Genomic DNA, 16,556 nt, shown 5'->3' with positions numbered 1-16,556 from the left:
ATGCAGATGAGGCCCAGGGTCTGGGCAGCTCTCGGGAGGGATTTGTTTTTGTTTTTTGTGTGTGTGTGTGCATTTGTGGGTCACACCCGGCGATGCACAGAAGTTATTCCTCGCTCTGCACTCAGGAGTAACCACTGGCGGTGCTCAGGGGACCAATATGGGATGCTAGGAATCGAACATGGGTTGGCCGCGTGCCAGACAAATGCCCTACCCGCTGTGCTATCTGTCCAGCCCCTCGGAGTTTTAACTGATCCACAGAGGCTCCAGGAGGGAGAGCGCCTCAAGTGGTGACCCTGCAGCCACACACACATCCTGGCCTCCCCACCCCATGCTGCTGGCCCTGAGGGAGTCCAGGAGAAGCCCCAAAGCCAAAGCCCTGGGTGGGGTGAAGGGAGAGGCAGGAGGGAGGGGAGCGTGTGCAGGGAGGAGTCTGGAGCATGGCCAAGTCAGGCACTGAGCGACAGTCTCCATACATCTCCCTCCTTTCATCCCCCAAGCCCAGTGGACACGCACCACCACCCTGTCCCTGTCCGGCTAACAGGGGCTGGGCTAGCATGAGGAACTTGAACGCGAGCACAAGGGGGCCTGAATCCAGCACCCCTGACCCCAAGGGTGCCTGCAGGAGCCGAGCAAGACTGTATGGCTCCCGCCGGAGAACACGTGGAGCCAATGCTCCATGCCAGGGCCTGAAATGCCTGAAATCCCACCGGCTCAGGTCTATTTCTCTCCTCCTGGTTTTGAAGGAAAGTAAACCATGTTTGCGGGCCTTTAAAGGGCACTGTGCTACCAGCACTGGGCCAAAGGCACCCGGTCCTGCCATCGCCCACCTGGCTCAGGCCCTGCCCAGGTGGACCCTGATGGACATCAAGTTACCGCGGTGTGGCCGCTCAAGATGGAGAAATAAATTCGGTGCAGAGACTTCTCGGAGGGAAACAGGACGTTGAAGACGCTGAACAGGGAAATGAACCTGGGGTCGACCTCGTTGCGTCCTCCTCCGGCCTTCCCCATGGCAGCGATGAAGCCGAGGTCGCGGATGTTCTTACAGTTCAGCTCCTTCCCGCGGTCGTATAAGTAGCCTTTCTCCAGGAGCAGCTTCAGCAGAGCGATGGGCTGCTGTGTGCCGTACTCGTCCACCTGGGCCAGAAGGGGAGTGAGCAGTCGGGCTGGACTCGTCCGCCTGGACTCCGAGGCCTGCGAGATCATCTAACACTCGCGGGACAACTTGGGATTTCACTTCAGAGTCTCAGAGTTTGTGATTCGACTTTCAAAACCTTTCCCACAATGGACCAGGGCAGGGACTGCCACACTCTGCTTGAGACTGCGGAGTACCAGCCCGTAAGAGATGCTCAGAAATCGTGGGATGGACGGATGGATGATGGGCAGAAAGGAAACAGGGAGACGGGTGAGAGGTGAAGAGGAGGGTAGATGGATACGGAATGGACAGGCAGATGGACGGACGGCTGATGGTAGGTGGTGGGTGTATAAATAGGTGATTTATAGATGGACATGAGGATGGGTGAGGAGTAGCAAGGGGCGTGGATGAAAGGGTAAAAGGTGGGTGATGAACAGATAGTTGGACAGATAGATGGAGAAATGTGTGGATGGAGGGGGAGGTGTGTGTGTGTGTGGGGGGAGGTGCATGGATGGGGGACTGGAGAGGGAGATAGGGATGTGGAGGTGGGGGAGGGGAGGGGATCGAGGGCTGGAGAGGGAGAAGGGTGTGGTGGGGGTGGAGGCGAGGTTAGTGCTGGACAGCTGCTCAGGTGGAGGAAAGCGTAGGGCATGAGAGATGTGGGTGCAGGCTGTCTGCACACGTGGAGCTGGCGTTGCATCCTGCCCACACAGAGATGACGTTCAAGGGAAAAGACAGAAACCTCTGATGCTTTGACCCCAGAGCCTCCCTCATTGGTAAACCCAAAACTCTTGTCCTTCCGATTTCCCCACACAGGGGCCCCAGGAGAGTGCGGGTCCTAAAGTGCAGATGTTAAGAGCACCAGGCCGCAGACATGTGCGGAGCAAACGCCAGGGCTGCTGCAGCCGCAAGCGTCAAGGACTCGGGAAACAGTGATCGTGCAAGCACAGCCCATCCTCACACCACAGCCAGACCCCATGCCTGCAGAGCTGGTACAAACGGCACCACTCCCCCTCACACCACCTCCTCACAGCACTGCCGGTCACAGCCCCAGCCCCCGCCACCTTTGGCATGTTCATGTCGTCCATGAAGACCAGAAGGCGCTTGCCCATGGGGGGGCCGTAGGTGTCTTTGGTTCGCTTCTCCACGTTGGCTTCCAGGTTTCTCTGGATATCCAAGGACGTGGTGCGGGAGGAGAAGTTCACCATCAGCACAAGCTGGAAAAGGAAGCGAAGCTGGGGAATCCCACCCGGCTGGGAGCCACTGCCTGGACTAAGACAGGCGTGAGGCTGCTCCTGGTCATGTTCTCGGGTGCTTAGGCAAGAACCCCTTCCGTTTCCTTTCATTTGTTTTGCGTTGGTTTGGGGGCCACAGCTGGTAGTGCTCAGGGATCACTTCTGGAAGTACTGGGGGCCCCATATGTGGTGCCAGGGATCGAACCCAGGTCAGGTTCATGCAAGACTAGCGGCCTTCCCGCTGTCCTACGGCTCTGGCCACTTCTTTCAACCAGCCGAGGCAGCTACATGTGTCCTGGGGCCAGCAATGATGGGCTGGGGTTTGGGCACAGCCCGGTACTCCACAGAGCACTCCCACTCACGTTGGTCTCTTCGTTCAGGTTCTTGAGGAAGTTCTGGGTGGTGGCTGTCTTGGAGGTGCCCGATTCGCCGACCAGCAGGACGGGCTGTTTGACCCTGACTGTCTGCTCCAGCATCCAGGTGATGCGGGTGGTGTCCGTTGTGTGAACTGGGCCACAGGTGGAGAATGGGGTGTCACAGACACCACAGGGAGCATCAGGGACTCACTACCTCAGGAGACCCCTGTGGGCCCTCCCCCTGCTGCTCAGAGCTTTGTGGGGGCCGAACCAAGTCCTAGGATGCCTGTCCGGACCAGGCACAGAGTTTTCTGGGTCTGACCCATTTCTACAGCTGCCGTGGCCCTCACGATCCAGCCTTCCATGGGCTCTAACATCAGACTTTGATTCAGACACGGCACATTTCTGCCTCGGTTTCCACCCCAACACCCTGCCAGAGCTGCAGGCTTGGTCTTTCTGACCAGTCAGGCCCTCAGAAGAGACAGCAAAGCCCCGATCGATGTGCATGTTGGGGGGTGCTCACCCCTCCAAGAAGGGTCAAGCTTCCACTGCCTTGCTTTAGGGGAGGGAACCAGCAAGACGCGAGCCCAGCATTATTTCATGAGTTATTCAGCCTCCTTGGTGGCCCAACGGCCAAGTCTGCTCTCAAGTCACCCTTCCCATGGAAACATACCCAGCTCTGTGGGCTGATGGGAGGGGACACAGCGCTAGCAAGGCGCATGCTGCCCCTTTTCCCGCAACCAGCACACAGCACAGGACGTAGAGCCCAGTTGGCCAGGACTCACCCAGGATGTCGATGAACTTCCTCTCAGGGTCGTGGACGTACTCGGGAACTAGAGAACTCCAGGGAATCCACTTCTTCTGCGTGGAGTCGAAATGGAAGTCATACAAGGTGGGGAGTTGCGCTGCAGGGGAAGGCACGGTGGGTGCCCATGGTCAGTGCTGCCAGGGGCATGGCCGAGCCTAGACGGTGGCTGCCCGGGCACTTGGCGCTGATGCTAACAGCACTGATGATGAAAGGCAGAAGCGTAACCTCAGCCCGGTGGGAGGCCCTGGTGGGCCCCACTGGAGGCCGGTCACACAGGGTTCGTCCTGCAGCAGGGGAGGGCCAGGCCCCTGGAGACGGCGTGTGAGGGGGTCAGATCAGGCCAGGTCCCCAGTAGCCAGTCCTACCCTGCAACCAGCTACTCCCACACATGCACACATGCCCCCCTGTCCCAGCAGCGCCAGCCACGGGGCACAGCAAGTCCCTTCCTGGGCGGCTGCCTCCCACACCTGCCCCCCACCTGCCCCACCACCCGGGAGTCCCACCAGGGCTGATGCTGGATGCCTCCGTGGCCAGGAAGACTACAAGGAGTAAGGCCCAAGTGGGGGCTGCTCCAGTCCTGCTTTGGGCAGGGCGGGGCGGGGGAGGGGCGAGTGGGGGAGTCGGGGAGGGGGCAGGGACAGGAGGTGTGAGAGGGACAGTGCTGTAGTCAGGGGTAAGAGAGGGTCAGAGGTGGACGAAGGGTGGACAGAAGCGGGGTGGAGCAGATGGACAGAGAGGGTGAACAGCGGCCCAGGGAGACCGGACAGGCTGGGGGACAGGAACGCAGGGCACCCTCTGTCCACTCAGCATGGGCGGAAGCACAGAGGCACCAGCAGACTCAGCAGATCAAAGGGAGGGGAGGGGCGAGAGCCGGGCAGAGTCCCGCGCAGAGCCCCCGACTCCTACCCGGCAGCTGCCCAGGGATGGCCCAAACCCCATCGGTGCTGGCGGACGGCAGGGATGCCACGTTCTTGACGCTTTCGTCGAATCTGGTCCTTCCATCCTCGAGCAGGGAAGCGCCCAGCGAGCAGTACAGCGCCTCCAGGAAGTAGCACTCCAGGAGGTCAATGTCTTCGATGTCCCCGTCCAGCAGTGCGTCCAGCATCCGGCTCAGCTGGGTCACCTGGACATGGAAGGGGCCGGTAGGGCCGCGGAGTTCCGCAGCACTCTCAGAGTCTGTTCTGCTCCCACATCCAGGGCCCCAATCCTTGGTGCCACCTGGAGCCTGGGCCTCGTCTCCCGGGGCTGCAGGAGGGACACGCGCCTCCTTCTCGCCCTGGTCAGGGAGACGCCGTGAGCGCCCTCACCATGTTGAGGTCCGTCTGGGAAACGATGGTCTTCAGCTTCTCGCCTTGCCTTCCGTCCACGATGCCCTCCACAATCACCTCCATCAGATAAGGCACATATTTCTCGAACAGAGAGTTGAGATCGTTTTGCTCTTGCTGTGGGAGAACAGGACCCCAAAGTGGTTTCACGGGGGTGGGGGGGAGGAGCCATGGTGGGAGAGAAAGGGAGAGACATACCTTGTGACCAAAGATAAAGGGGGTACGTGAGGAGCCCATGAAAACTTCATGTGGGCAGGATGCTTGCACCACGGGGGCACTCAGCAACTGCCCAGGGGCAGTCACAGGGCCCATCTGACCACACAGCTGACCTGCCAAGGTGCAAATTGGCAGAAGACCCCTACCCTTTGCCCGGGATCGCAGGCCCCCTGGCCTCAGAACCCTGAATGGCTGGGTCTCTCAGCCTCCTCTCTGCCATAACTGGGCTTGGCTGGCTTTTTCCTCTCTGCCATAACTGGGCGTGGCTTCCCAGCTCTCTGTCTCCCCTAAGATGTGCACCCAGACCACTAGCACCCCCCCTGCTCTAACATGACCAGGAGTCCCAATGGGACCCAGGCATCACCTATGTCACCTGCCCCCTCCTCCTCTCCCCCTCCCCACTCCTGCTCCCCACATCATGGACAGAGCTTATTGGTGAGACGAAGTCTACTTCAGAGCAGTCGCGTGACCTGTCACAAGGCCTCACCTGAAAAGCAAGGTCTCCCACGGAGCAGACCCTCGGACTGAGCTGGGTAGGTGGGTACTGGGTGCTGCCCGCAGGTGGGACCCCAAAAGTTGAAGTAGGGGTCCCCGGGGACAACCGCAAGCCACGCCCACAGACTTCTGATTTCTTCTGATTGATGGCTACACCCCCCACCACACACTCCGTGAACTGCAGCTGCTCTCATACCTGCCAACAGGCAGAGGGAGTTGTTGACCAAGAAATTGGCTGGCCGGCAAAGCCAAGAAAACCACTCCACTCTTTACAGAGACAAACTGGCCAGTTCCTCCTACACTCGCCGAGCAGCAGGAGCGATCTGGAGAGCAAGTAAGGGAGGCGCCCAGCTTTCCATCCCACCTGTGGATCATTAAAGGTTCACAGCCACAGGCAGGTTGGGGTGAATCACGGCCGTGGCCTTCGGTGGTCAATTTCCCTCAGGATCACGGGCACCCAACCAGAGCCTGACAGGAAGGACGTGAAGTTCTTTCTAGGAACAGTCCTCACCTTGCTTGGTATCTGACTGACCCACTTTTTCCAGTAAGGTTCATATTTCAAGTTTTTAGGGTCCACGTACACCATTCCACAGCGACTCACAGTGGCAGGGGAGGCATACTGGAGGTCTCCGACCTGCAGAGGGAGATGGACAGTCCAGTCCCGTCAGCAAATGTGAGACCACGCATTCTGGGTGTCACTGGGCCCCCAGGCTGACCAGCATCCCTGATGCTTCTGACTAAACACTTAGATTTAAAGGAGGAAGATTGTAACAAATCTTTGCTGCTTCACCACTTAAAGTTTTCTCACATAACACCAATGTGAAACATCTGCCAAAAGTGAAAAAGAAGGAAGTTGTGCAAACTCCACCTCCCCAAGGATTTTTTTTTTCCAGTTTTTTTGGGCCACACTCAGTGGTGCTCAGGACTTACTCCTGGCTCTGTACTCAGGAATCACTCCTGGTGGTACTTGGGGGACCATATGGGACTTCGGGGATGAAACCAGGTCAGCTGCATACACGGCAAATACCCTCCCCATTTTATTATTGCTCCAGTCCCAGAAAAAATATTTTGAAAAAACTACCATAGATGATGGTTGGATCTCTGCCTTGGCCATGTGTGAAAAGAAAGGGTTGAGAACATGACATCCTAGGCCCACGTGGGGGGTGGAGGCCACCAGGAAACAGGACAGAGCCCAGAAAACCAAAGCAGCATAAGACAAAATCACGGAGAGAAAGAGAAAGACAATCACAAACTCCAGATAAGACAAACAGCTTAGAGGTCATGGGGATTGCAGTGGACAAACAGCTCGAAGCAAACATCCCCGACTGATGCAGGGCAAGCGGGCACAACTGTTACTGCCAGGAAGAGCCCCTCTGTCCATGCTGCCCCTGTTCCAGCCCTCACTGTCCTGTCCCAGCCCCTCACTCTCCTCCTGTCCCGGCCCCTCCCTCTGCCCAGTCTGAACCCGCAGACACTCCCCTCAAAGAGCAGCGCGCAGTGTGCCTGCAGGCGGATGCGCTCGCCGTTGGCCAGTGTCAGCAGCTTGTTGTCGTCCATCACCGAGTTCATGTTTTCCACCCACAGAGCGTCCACATCGCCATCAAACAAGATGTACCTGCAGCCAGCAGAGCCGTGAGTAGACGGTGCCCACAGACCCCACGGCAGGCAGCATCCGCTGAGGTCTGCAGAACTGATACACAGCGGGGACACTTTCCTCCCACTGTGCCCACAAAGCCGGCCGCTCCCAAAGGTGGCAGTGCAGCATGTGCCAGTCCTATGCCCACGGGAAGGCTGAGGGTACCAGGCAAGTGGCAGGGGCACCCGCAGGCCTGAGCAGCGCCCCTAGTGCCCACCTGAGCCGACCAGGGCCTGCCTCATCTTCCCACCCCTAGCAAGGTTCACAGGCTGCTGGCTGGACAGACTCGGAAGCCCCCAGCCCCACGATACTCACTTCCGCTCCTTCTTGTCCGTTGGCTTGTTGATCTCCCGGAAGATGTTGGACAGTACCCCGTCTGTCCAGTCCCGGGTGGTGGGGTCCAGGATGCCATAGAGTTCGATGACACTCACAGCTTTGGGGTTCAGGATGTAGAGCTTGGTCGTCAGCCCCATCCTGAGTCATACAAGAGACCTTGGCTGTGGAGCCTCAGTAGCACCTTCGGGGTTGCACACGTGTGCATGTGTGTGCGTGTTGTATGTGCATGTGCATGTACACGTGGGTATGTGTGTCTATGTGTGTGCGTGTATGTGCATGTGCGTGTGTGTGTGTATGTGTCTGTGTGTGTGTGGTGCGTGGGGCACGATTCTAAACTCCAGGCTCCGTCAGGCACTTCTCTGCAATGGCTCCCATCACCCTCTAGGGCAGTAGTGCATGGCCCCACCTGCCAGGAGCCGATGAAGTAGGGCTGAAAGTGCAGCTTTGTAAGGGGAGCTAAGGCTCATGTGGACTGAGCCATGCAGGCCACGGCCACACACAGAGCACGTTCTCGTGACAGTTTCAAGGTCAGACAACAGGAGCAGCATCCAGAGGCCAGGCTCCCGGGGCCAGCCTGTGAACTCCGAATGCCAGGTCTCCAGAACTCACAGACTGCCCACTGGGAATCATGTGGGTGGGGCCGTCTCCCCAACCCTGCCTTCCAGAACATTCACTAGAACCACAGTGGAACATGCCACATCTGTGCACTCATGGTGCTGAACCATGCACTCCTGCAGCAAGGGCCGCAGTCACTCACCGGGTCTGGGCCTGACACAGAGTGCTGATGACCACAGACTTGCCCCCTCCCGTGGGCCCGACCACCATGGTTGTGTGGCGGGTCAGCATCGTCTCGAACATCTGGACCACCTTGTCCACCTGGGGGGAGACACGAAGAAGAGCCAGGTGAGTGGCAGCCCTTGTAGCTCCTCTGGACCGGGAGCAGCTGCCCCTTGGGCACGTTCACCACTCCAGCCCTGTCCGCATGCTCTGCTCCTGAGGTTTCATCCCTGTACCTGGCCTGGCCTGTCCAGCCCTGAGAACCACTGAGGCAGGTCCGACCCTTCTTCCCTACTGCCCGGCTACCTGCAGGCATGTCAGGGTCACAGCCCCAGGCACTCCCTGGGCACAGGCGTTGGAGGCCCTGGTCCACACTTTATTTCTCTTTATTCATTTTGGGTCACACCCAGCGGAGCTCAGGAGCTTCTCCTGGCTTTATGTGGGGGCCAGGAACCAGGTCCCCAGCTGAGGTCTCATCTCCCCAGACTCAGCCTCAGAGCAGCTGCAGGGCATGGCCCCAAAGCACCCTCATCTCCTCTAACACCCACATCAAGAGCAAAGGTGCTCCTGTCCAGGGGGCCTCGGATGTTCCCATCTGGGGGTCTTGGGTGCTCCCGTCCTAGGGACCTTGGGTGCTCCCACCCGGGGAGCCTTGGGTGCTCCTGTCCCAGGGGGCTTTGGGTGTTCCTTTCCTGGGGGCCTCGGGTGCTCCCATCCTGGGAACCTTGGGTGCTCCTGTCCTGGGGCCCTGACCAAAGGCAGCCCCTAGTGTCTGCAGCCTTGAGCTGGAGCCGTGGACAGGCACTTGGAAAACCTTGTCTTAGTGGGGGCAGCTAGTCCCCGCAGGCCTCGGGGATCACAATCCTGCCTATGCCACCTGATTCAATTCTCTGGACTGGTGGGGGGAAGGGGAGAGTTTGATTGATGCGGGGCCCCCAAACAGGATGGGTACATCGCCTGCCCACTAAGCTGAGGAGCGTGCAAGACATGTCACACCTCCAGACACAGAGGCCCCACGTCTGGGAAGGGAGGCCAGCCTGACTGGGCCTGCCGTGGTGCGGGTGGCCCTGGGGGATTGTTGGAGGCCCCTCACCTGCACAGGCAGGACCATGTAGCCATTTTCCTCCAGCACCTGTTCCACGGCGTCGTTGAAGTCGGGGTAGCGCACACGCGGGCAGTCCAGCCCCGGGAAGAGGTCGGAGATGAGACCGAGGAAGAGTGGAACGTCCTCGAACACGAACTTGGGCAGGTTCATGTCCCGCAGGGCACGCATGAGCACCACGTCCTGGGAGAAAAACTTCGTCCACGACCCATGGGACTGGCCAGTCCCCAGGAACATGGGTGTCCACCACCCTCCACCCCTGCCGAGCGGTGGGCCAGGCAGCATCCCCCTGGCCTCTCTGAGGGGAAGGAAGAAACAGCTGCTCTTGCCTGGTGGGTGCCTGCGTCCCCTCTGCCCTGACCCCCACGCCCCCCTGCTGGCCACACTCAGTCAGAGAAGAGAACACGTGTAGCTGACCGGAAGCTGAGGGCCAGTGGAGACACCTTCCCACGGGCCCGGGCACACCCACTCACCTCTCGGAGGTCCGAGGAACCCCGTTTCAGCTCCCCCGCCATCACCAGCACTGACTTGAGGGCGCGCAGCCCGAAGTCGTAGTGGTTCTGCTTCGACAGCTGCTCCCGGGCCAGCTTGTACAGCACCGTCATCTTCTTGGCCAGAGCCTTTCCGGGTTAAAGAAAAAAAAAAGATTTTAGATTTCTGGTATTAAGTGGGTCTGTGATGTGCTGGCATGGACAGTCCTGGTGGAGACTCACTGCTAACATGAGTGCGAAACCCCCACTCTTTTCTAGAGAGAAAGAAAAAAAAGGGGGTGGGGTGGGGCCAGAGCAATACCACAGCAGGTAGGGCTTTTGCCTTGCATGCGGCCAATCCGGGTTCAATTCCCAGCATCCCATATCGTCCTAAGCACCTCCAGGAGTAATTCCTGAGTGCAGAGCCAGGAGTAACCCCTGTGCAACGCTGGGTGTGACCCCAAAACAATAAGGAAAAAAAGGGGGAGCACTGACAAAGAAGGAAGGAAAAGGGAGAAAGATGAAGGAGGAAGGAGGGAGAGAGGGAGGGATGGGAGGAGGGAAAGGAGAAGGGAGAAGGGAGAAGGGAGAGGTAGAGAGAGGAGGACAGAGGAGAGGAAGGAAGGAGGGAGGAGGGGAGGGGGGAGGGCGGGAGGGCTCACTTACCTTGGCCCCCAGGAAGCCCTCGGAGAAGAGCATGATCTCACAGATCTGCTGCAGGTCGGGCACGATGACCACCACGGGCCTGAAGAGTGCCTTCACTGACTCGGGCAGCTCTGTGCGGCCCGCGTAGCCGGGGTTCATGGTGATGAAGATGCCCATCCTCGGGTCTAGGGAGATCTCGTGTCCTTCGAACTGGAGAGCAAAGGAGCAGGAGCTGAGGCCGCAGCCTGCTGGGGGAGAGGTAGCCGCACTGCCCAGTCGGGGGGACAGAGCAGCAGAAGCCAAAATAAGCCACCAGGGCTCCTCGGGATGCTGCATGACCCCAACAGGCTGCATGACCCCTCTGAGGCTGGTCCTTTCCGGCAAGGTCACGTGACGAGACCACGTGTGAGGGAACTGGCTGACACTCTCCCCACAGAGCAAATTTCAACTCTGCCCTGCAGAGAAACAGGCCTGAGCTCAGGCACCCCAAGCCCTAAGCCATGGCCGCACTGCTGCCCGTCTCTCCGGCCCAGGCCGCTCTCCCTGTCCACGCCACCTACTCAGACTGGCCATGTCCTTTCTCATGGCTTCAGGAGGACAGAAGCTGCAGGTGCTCTCAGGCACAGGTTGCCCACCCTCTCCCGTCCCAAATCCCTTGCCAGGCCTGGACTGTGCCTGGCATGTCTGGTTGCAGGAAACGTCCTCATTTCTTGGGGCGTGGGGATGGGGGTGCTCCCAAGGGGGAGCACCTGAAGGAGGTCCACGGTCCCCCTTGTGTGTCAGCCAGCTAGGCCTGAGGTTCGATATGACGGTCTCGGGACTGTACTACCAGTATTATCCAGCTCATCCCAGCAGCGCTTGAGGGCGCGTGTCATGTGTGGTGCTGGGGCCTGGTGGGGCCGGCCATGTGTGGCACAGGTGCCTTGCCTCGTCTCTTCGCTTCTTCTGGCTCTGAGCCGTGCTCGGATGCTGCAAGAACCCGAGTCTCCACCCGGAGACAGACGTGAACCGGCCTCCCTGGCAGGAAGGCCAGCCAGGACAACACCTGCTCCCCATGGCCCCAAGCAAGCACTATTCCCAGGGGACAGGGATGCCCCGAGGTGGCGCCCGGGGCCCACCTGGAAGGTGGTGAGGTTGTGGATGAGAGCATTTCGGATCGTCTGGATCTGGGAAGAGATGACCGACAGCACGGAGGCATCGATGCGGTTGAATTCATCAAAGCAGCCCCACGCGCCGCACTGGGCGAGGCCCGAGAAGATCTTCCCGACAGCCTGCAGGACACGGGCAGGGCCAGGGCCATCAGCCAGCACCCTGACGCGACACGGATTCTGACTTTCGGGTTCTCCCCCATGGGACAAGGTGAGGATTTGAAAGTGGAAAAATAAAAAACAGAACCAAGATTTCTGGCTTCCCTTGAAATACCAGGAAACCGAGCAGCACTGAATCTGCTTCCCTAGGGACGGTGAGTAACCGGAACCAAACGAGCTCCTGTTCAAACACATGCTCTCCGCGTAGCCGCAGTCCCCACAGATCCCTGCCGCCTGCCTCAACTGCCCCCTCTTCCTCCCTCTGCTGTCTGAGTCCCCAGCTCCACCTGCTGTCAAGAGAACAATGCTCAGGGTTCTTTCAACTGATGCTAATGGCCTCCTGGCCCGTGGCCTTCTTCCTGTGCCCCCCTCCCCAAGCCCGTTCAGCACACGCCCGGGACAAAGTAGAGCCAGGCCTCACTTTGTAGTCCATGCCTTCGCCACAGTTGGTGACCACGCAGAGCAAGCCCAGGGCTTTGGCCAGGTCCTTGGTGGTCTCAGTCTTGCCGGTGCCAGCGGGGCCAGCAGGCGCCCCACCCAGGAACATGGACAGTGCCTGTCGGAAGCCAAGGGTGAGGGTGTTGAGCAGCTAGGTCCTGGGAGGAGGTGCCCCCAGCTCTGCACAGGAAGAGCAGGGACACAGACAGGCGCCTTCCAGTAGGTTTCCTGCCGAGTGGGCCACCTCCCCCCGTATTCTCACCCCACCCCCTCCACAGTGTGGCAGGACAGAGCCACACAACGCAGCCTCTGTCGCTCAGGATCCCCAACATGAGGCGAAAGGGGAGAGCCAGACTCTGCCAGCATCTCAGCCCTGAGAAGCCTCTCCCAAGGAGGCTCATGTACATCCAGGGCCCGACTCAAGCTGGGGTGGGCTGTGGACCACCATGGCACCTTCCAGCTGGAGGGGCTGGAAAGCAAACAGCATAGGGGGTGGGGGACCAGGCTGGGCGACGCTGCAAGGATGCGAAGGCGCCTTGCTGGCCTTGCCAGACCTCTCCCTGGCCTCTGCTCCAAGGGCCTCACCAGGTGAGTGTGAGCCTTTAGCAATGCCCAGAATTTAAGGCCAGTTTTAGAGAGCCCCGTAAACTTGACAGCCCAACCCCAAAAGCACAATTAGGTCCCGTTCTAAATTGTCTCTCCAGCTTCTTGCGGCTACCACAGAGCCCTGGTCTGCGGCTGTGCTCTGTCCCCACCCCGTGTCCTCTCCCCAAATACAGACACACAGCCCCAGCTAACGGAATCCGCAGAGACCCTGCCTCTGAGGTCACTCTCTGGGTCCCGAGGGGACTTGAGCTGGGGGGAGGAGCTCCGTGCAGCTCTTTGGGGGTGCACAGCCCAAGCACCTGCGTGAGCGTCAGGTAGATGCGGTCCGTGAGGGGCGTGATGACCAGCCTCCCGTTCAAGCCCATGTACTCGTAGCCGTAACCGAAAGTGCCCGTGCACTGGCGGATGATGAGCTCGTCTGGGGCCCGGTCCCAGTAGAACCGCAGCTGGCTCTCCCATTCGAACTCGCGGGCCTCCAAGATGCTGTGGGCCAGGGAGGAAGTGGGTGGGTGGAGGGGGCGTGGTGGGAAAGATGGGGGCGGGGCTATGGGGCGGGGCCAATATGGTGGGGCCAGAGTAGGTGGGGTGGGACTTGGGCAGGGCCAGCAGCGGCTGTGCAGGCGGTGCGAGGGGGGACCTGGGCAGGCCAACAGGGTGGGGCCAGCAGGGGCGGGACGGGCAGGGATGGGGGGAGGAACAGCAACAGCGGGGGTGGCCAGGCTGGACCTGGGCGGGGCCAGGCCAATGTGGCTGGGCGGGGCCAAGTGGGAGGTGCTGGCGGGGCGGGGCGGGGTCTGGGTCCTGGGTCCTGGGTCCTGGGTCCTGGGGCTGACCTGGCCCTGATGAAGGAGTCCACGATGTCGCGGGCGTGCACGTCGATGATGAGGACGGTGTTGTACTTCTTGCGATCGTTCTTGCTCAGCGGCGAGGTGATGCGCGTCACCAGCTCGTCAATCTGCTTGTGCATCTTGTTGCCATAGTTCTTCATGGCCTGCTTCTCCCCCTTCTTCACCTTCTGGAACACATCCTCCACCTCCCAGGTCCACCACACCTGGCTGGCCACCAGCACCACCATGCCCTGGTACAGGAGCATCCAGTCGACCCTGCGGGGGCAGTGGCAGGTAGGGGCATCTCTGGGCAGCGCCCTCTCCCTGGACCCGTGTTAACAGTCTGTCTCTCTGAGCTGCAGCAGACGGCAAGCCACACTGGCAGAAAAATCTCAGGCCTATAAATGGGGGTCCCATGCAAGGGTCTTCTTGAAGCCCCTCCTGAGATGTGGGTAAAGCGAGATGGGGGGTGGCACATCCTGAGAACTGCAAAGAGGCAACGGTGCCATCATGGGACCATCCCCCGCCCCCATCCCCCCCCCCATACCACATGCAAATCTTGCTGACTAGGACACCAAAAGAGCAGAACTGTCTGGCCGCATTTGACAAGGAGCAAGTGAGATGGAGAAAGACAGAAACTGTAATTCCTGCTGGAGCCACAGCACAGCACAGCTGTGTGATTTTTCTTGTGTGATTTCTCTCAAGTGCAGCAGGAAAACAAACTAACTGACACACAACTAAAGCAGATACAGAAGCAGGTTGGTTACTGGGTGGGTGCAAGGCGATAGGTGAAGGGGAACAAGTATATGGGGAGGACGAAGGTTTTTCCCCCACTCCGGACCGTAGGGCAGCCAGCATGAGGGGAGGCTCTGTGGCACTGGCTTTCCGTACTTCACTGCAAAATCGGCATACCCTGTTCTTCCAGAATCATCGTTTTTAAAGCTTTGCATTAATGGTTGCACCCACATATTTGCAGGGGGCAAAGGGGGTCATAGATCCGTGAGGATCATGCAATAAATATGGGTGAGCCATCACAGGACTTGCACCAGACGGCCGAGTGCAACCTGTGTGACAGACCTAAAAGGCCATTCAGCCTTTAGTCTACAGCACAGGCTGCTGAAAACAGCTGTGGAAGCCTGGCGACCTAGGGGGCTGGCTCAGGAAGAAGGGGGGTGGTGTCCCCGCAGCAGACCCGGCTCACAAGCAGAAGCGGGCGCGTGCATGGGAAAGCAGCTCCGGGCCCCCCGCCCTCGCTGGGGACGACGCGGGTTTGGGTCACTTCCCACTCGCCCTGCCAGCTCGATGCCCGGCCCGGGCCCCGCTTTGGGGAGCAGCGCTGGCCAGGGCGCCCCACCTGCTGCGGTCGTCGCAGTAGCGGTAGATGGCCTCCTTGGTGATGCGCCGGTTGCTCCTGCGCATCTCGTTCAGCACCGCCGTCATCCAGTCCTCCACGCGGCCCTCGGCGCGCACGATCTTGCGGAACTCCATGACCTCCCCCTCGGCCGAGATCATGGCCGACGCCAGCTTCTCCCCGCTGTCCTGGTCGTGGAAGCGCAGGGCCGCGATGTTGTCGAACATCTGCGGGCGGGAGGGAGCATGGGGTCAGCGGGTTGGGGGCTCCGTGCACCGCCCCCTGCAGCGTCGCCGACAGCGCCCTTTCCGGCACGGAGTCTGGAGAGCCGGGCAAGCCGCGTCCAGCAACACCCAGGCACATCCACGGAGAGTGCACGCAGGGGACCGTGGCCACCTGCTCGGTCATCAGAACATTTGGGAACATGACCCTTGGGGGTTCACTGCCTAACCGGGGGTTTCCTCGAGGAGCCTAAAAAACAAAATTTTTACATGGCGAATGTAAAAAGAAACATGTAAAAAGAAACTGTCAGTCATCGAATGCACGCAACACGTGAAACACGTGAGGACACTTGGATCATGTGAAAACTGGGGGGGGGGGCGGGCTGCTTTATATCACCTGCTCTCAACTCATGAGAACTGTCCCCTCCACCATGTGATCCCCAGCACTGAGCACATGCCACCGACTGGTGACGTCTGCCCCGCACCACGTGCTCCTGCTCCTTACCACGTGAGCAGGTACCGCCTATCCAGGGGCACCTGCCCCCACCACGTGCTCTGCACCACGTGAGCAGATACCACCTATCAGGGGCTCCTGTCCCCACCACGTGCTCTGTACCGCGAGAGCACCTGCCCTCTCTGCAGCCCCGCACCTTGATCATGTGCTCCTGCACACATAGCGGGTCGCTGCTGCCCAGGATGCTGAGCAGCTCGTCGTCGGAGATGAAGAAGAAGCGGGGGAAGGCGTTCCTCTTGGAGTCCAGGTAGTCGTTGAGGCTCTTCTGGCACTTCTCCAGGCCGTCGCTGATGTTCTCTAGGTCCTTCAGGCGGTTCGGCGCCTCGCAGCACCTCTTGATCACTGGGTCCTTGAGGGTCTCAGCCATGATCTGCGGAGGGGAGATGGCAGCGCCGTCACGGTCCCGCAGGGCTGCCCCAGGCGCACCAGCACTGAGAGCTCAACCGCGGGCACAGTGCCTGGGAGCCTGGCCCAACTCCGCTGCCAGAGCCACGTGGTGCCAGCAGCCTCCCCTACCGCCCAGAACCTTCTGCGCATTCCAGACTGGAGAGCTCAAAGGAGAGGACGCCCCAATGTCCAGTCACAGGGGGACAGCAGTGTTGCTGCCAGCGTTTGGATGTCTGTGTCCAGAAATAGTAATAAAGTGAAAATTGCTTGTCTGGCATTTTGCAGGCTCCCTGCTAGGGTGGCAGGGAAAGAACCATTTGGAAGGGCAGGTCCAACTAACGAGGGCTGGGAGCAGACCCTCAATTCTAAAGA

At 59.7% G+C, this 16,556-nt stretch overlaps 1 protein-coding gene across 1 annotated transcript in view; it reads right to left on the bottom strand.

Moving 5' to 3' along the window:
• The window catches only part of DNAH10 (dynein axonemal heavy chain 10), a 78,969-nt gene that overhangs the window by 25,800 nt on the left and 36,613 nt on the right, over nucleotides 1–16,556 (bottom strand). The window contains exons 29-47 of the mRNA XM_056131426.1: nucleotides 15,934–16,167; nucleotides 15,066–15,289; nucleotides 13,718–13,987; nucleotides 13,184–13,367; nucleotides 12,262–12,396; nucleotides 11,652–11,804; nucleotides 10,555–10,743; nucleotides 9,892–10,038; nucleotides 9,410–9,601; nucleotides 8,297–8,415; nucleotides 7,519–7,677; nucleotides 7,041–7,182; nucleotides 6,079–6,201; nucleotides 4,839–4,973; nucleotides 4,438–4,654; nucleotides 3,509–3,628; nucleotides 2,730–2,875; nucleotides 2,197–2,349; nucleotides 874–1,134 (exon numbers count right to left, since the gene is read on the bottom strand). Of these exons, the coding sequence (XP_055987401.1) occupies nucleotides 874–1,134; nucleotides 2,197–2,349; nucleotides 2,730–2,875; nucleotides 3,509–3,628; nucleotides 4,438–4,654; nucleotides 4,839–4,973; nucleotides 6,079–6,201; nucleotides 7,041–7,182; nucleotides 7,519–7,677; nucleotides 8,297–8,415; nucleotides 9,410–9,601; nucleotides 9,892–10,038; nucleotides 10,555–10,743; nucleotides 11,652–11,804; nucleotides 12,262–12,396; nucleotides 13,184–13,367; nucleotides 13,718–13,987; nucleotides 15,066–15,289; nucleotides 15,934–16,167 (3,303 nt within the window). The remainder of the gene's footprint in view (nucleotides 1–873; nucleotides 1,135–2,196; nucleotides 2,350–2,729; nucleotides 2,876–3,508; nucleotides 3,629–4,437; nucleotides 4,655–4,838; nucleotides 4,974–6,078; nucleotides 6,202–7,040; nucleotides 7,183–7,518; nucleotides 7,678–8,296; nucleotides 8,416–9,409; nucleotides 9,602–9,891; nucleotides 10,039–10,554; nucleotides 10,744–11,651; nucleotides 11,805–12,261; nucleotides 12,397–13,183; nucleotides 13,368–13,717; nucleotides 13,988–15,065; nucleotides 15,290–15,933; nucleotides 16,168–16,556) is intronic.

This window comes from Sorex fumeus, unplaced genomic scaffold (genome assembly GCF_029834395.1).
Source record: "Sorex fumeus unplaced genomic scaffold, SorFum_2.1 ptg000087l, whole genome shotgun sequence".
NCBI classification, from domain to species: Eukaryota; Metazoa; Chordata; class Mammalia; order Eulipotyphla; family Soricidae; genus Sorex; species Sorex fumeus.
The sequence above is the reverse complement of the archived record's forward strand: the minus strand, read 5'-3'. Positions and strand labels throughout refer to the sequence as shown.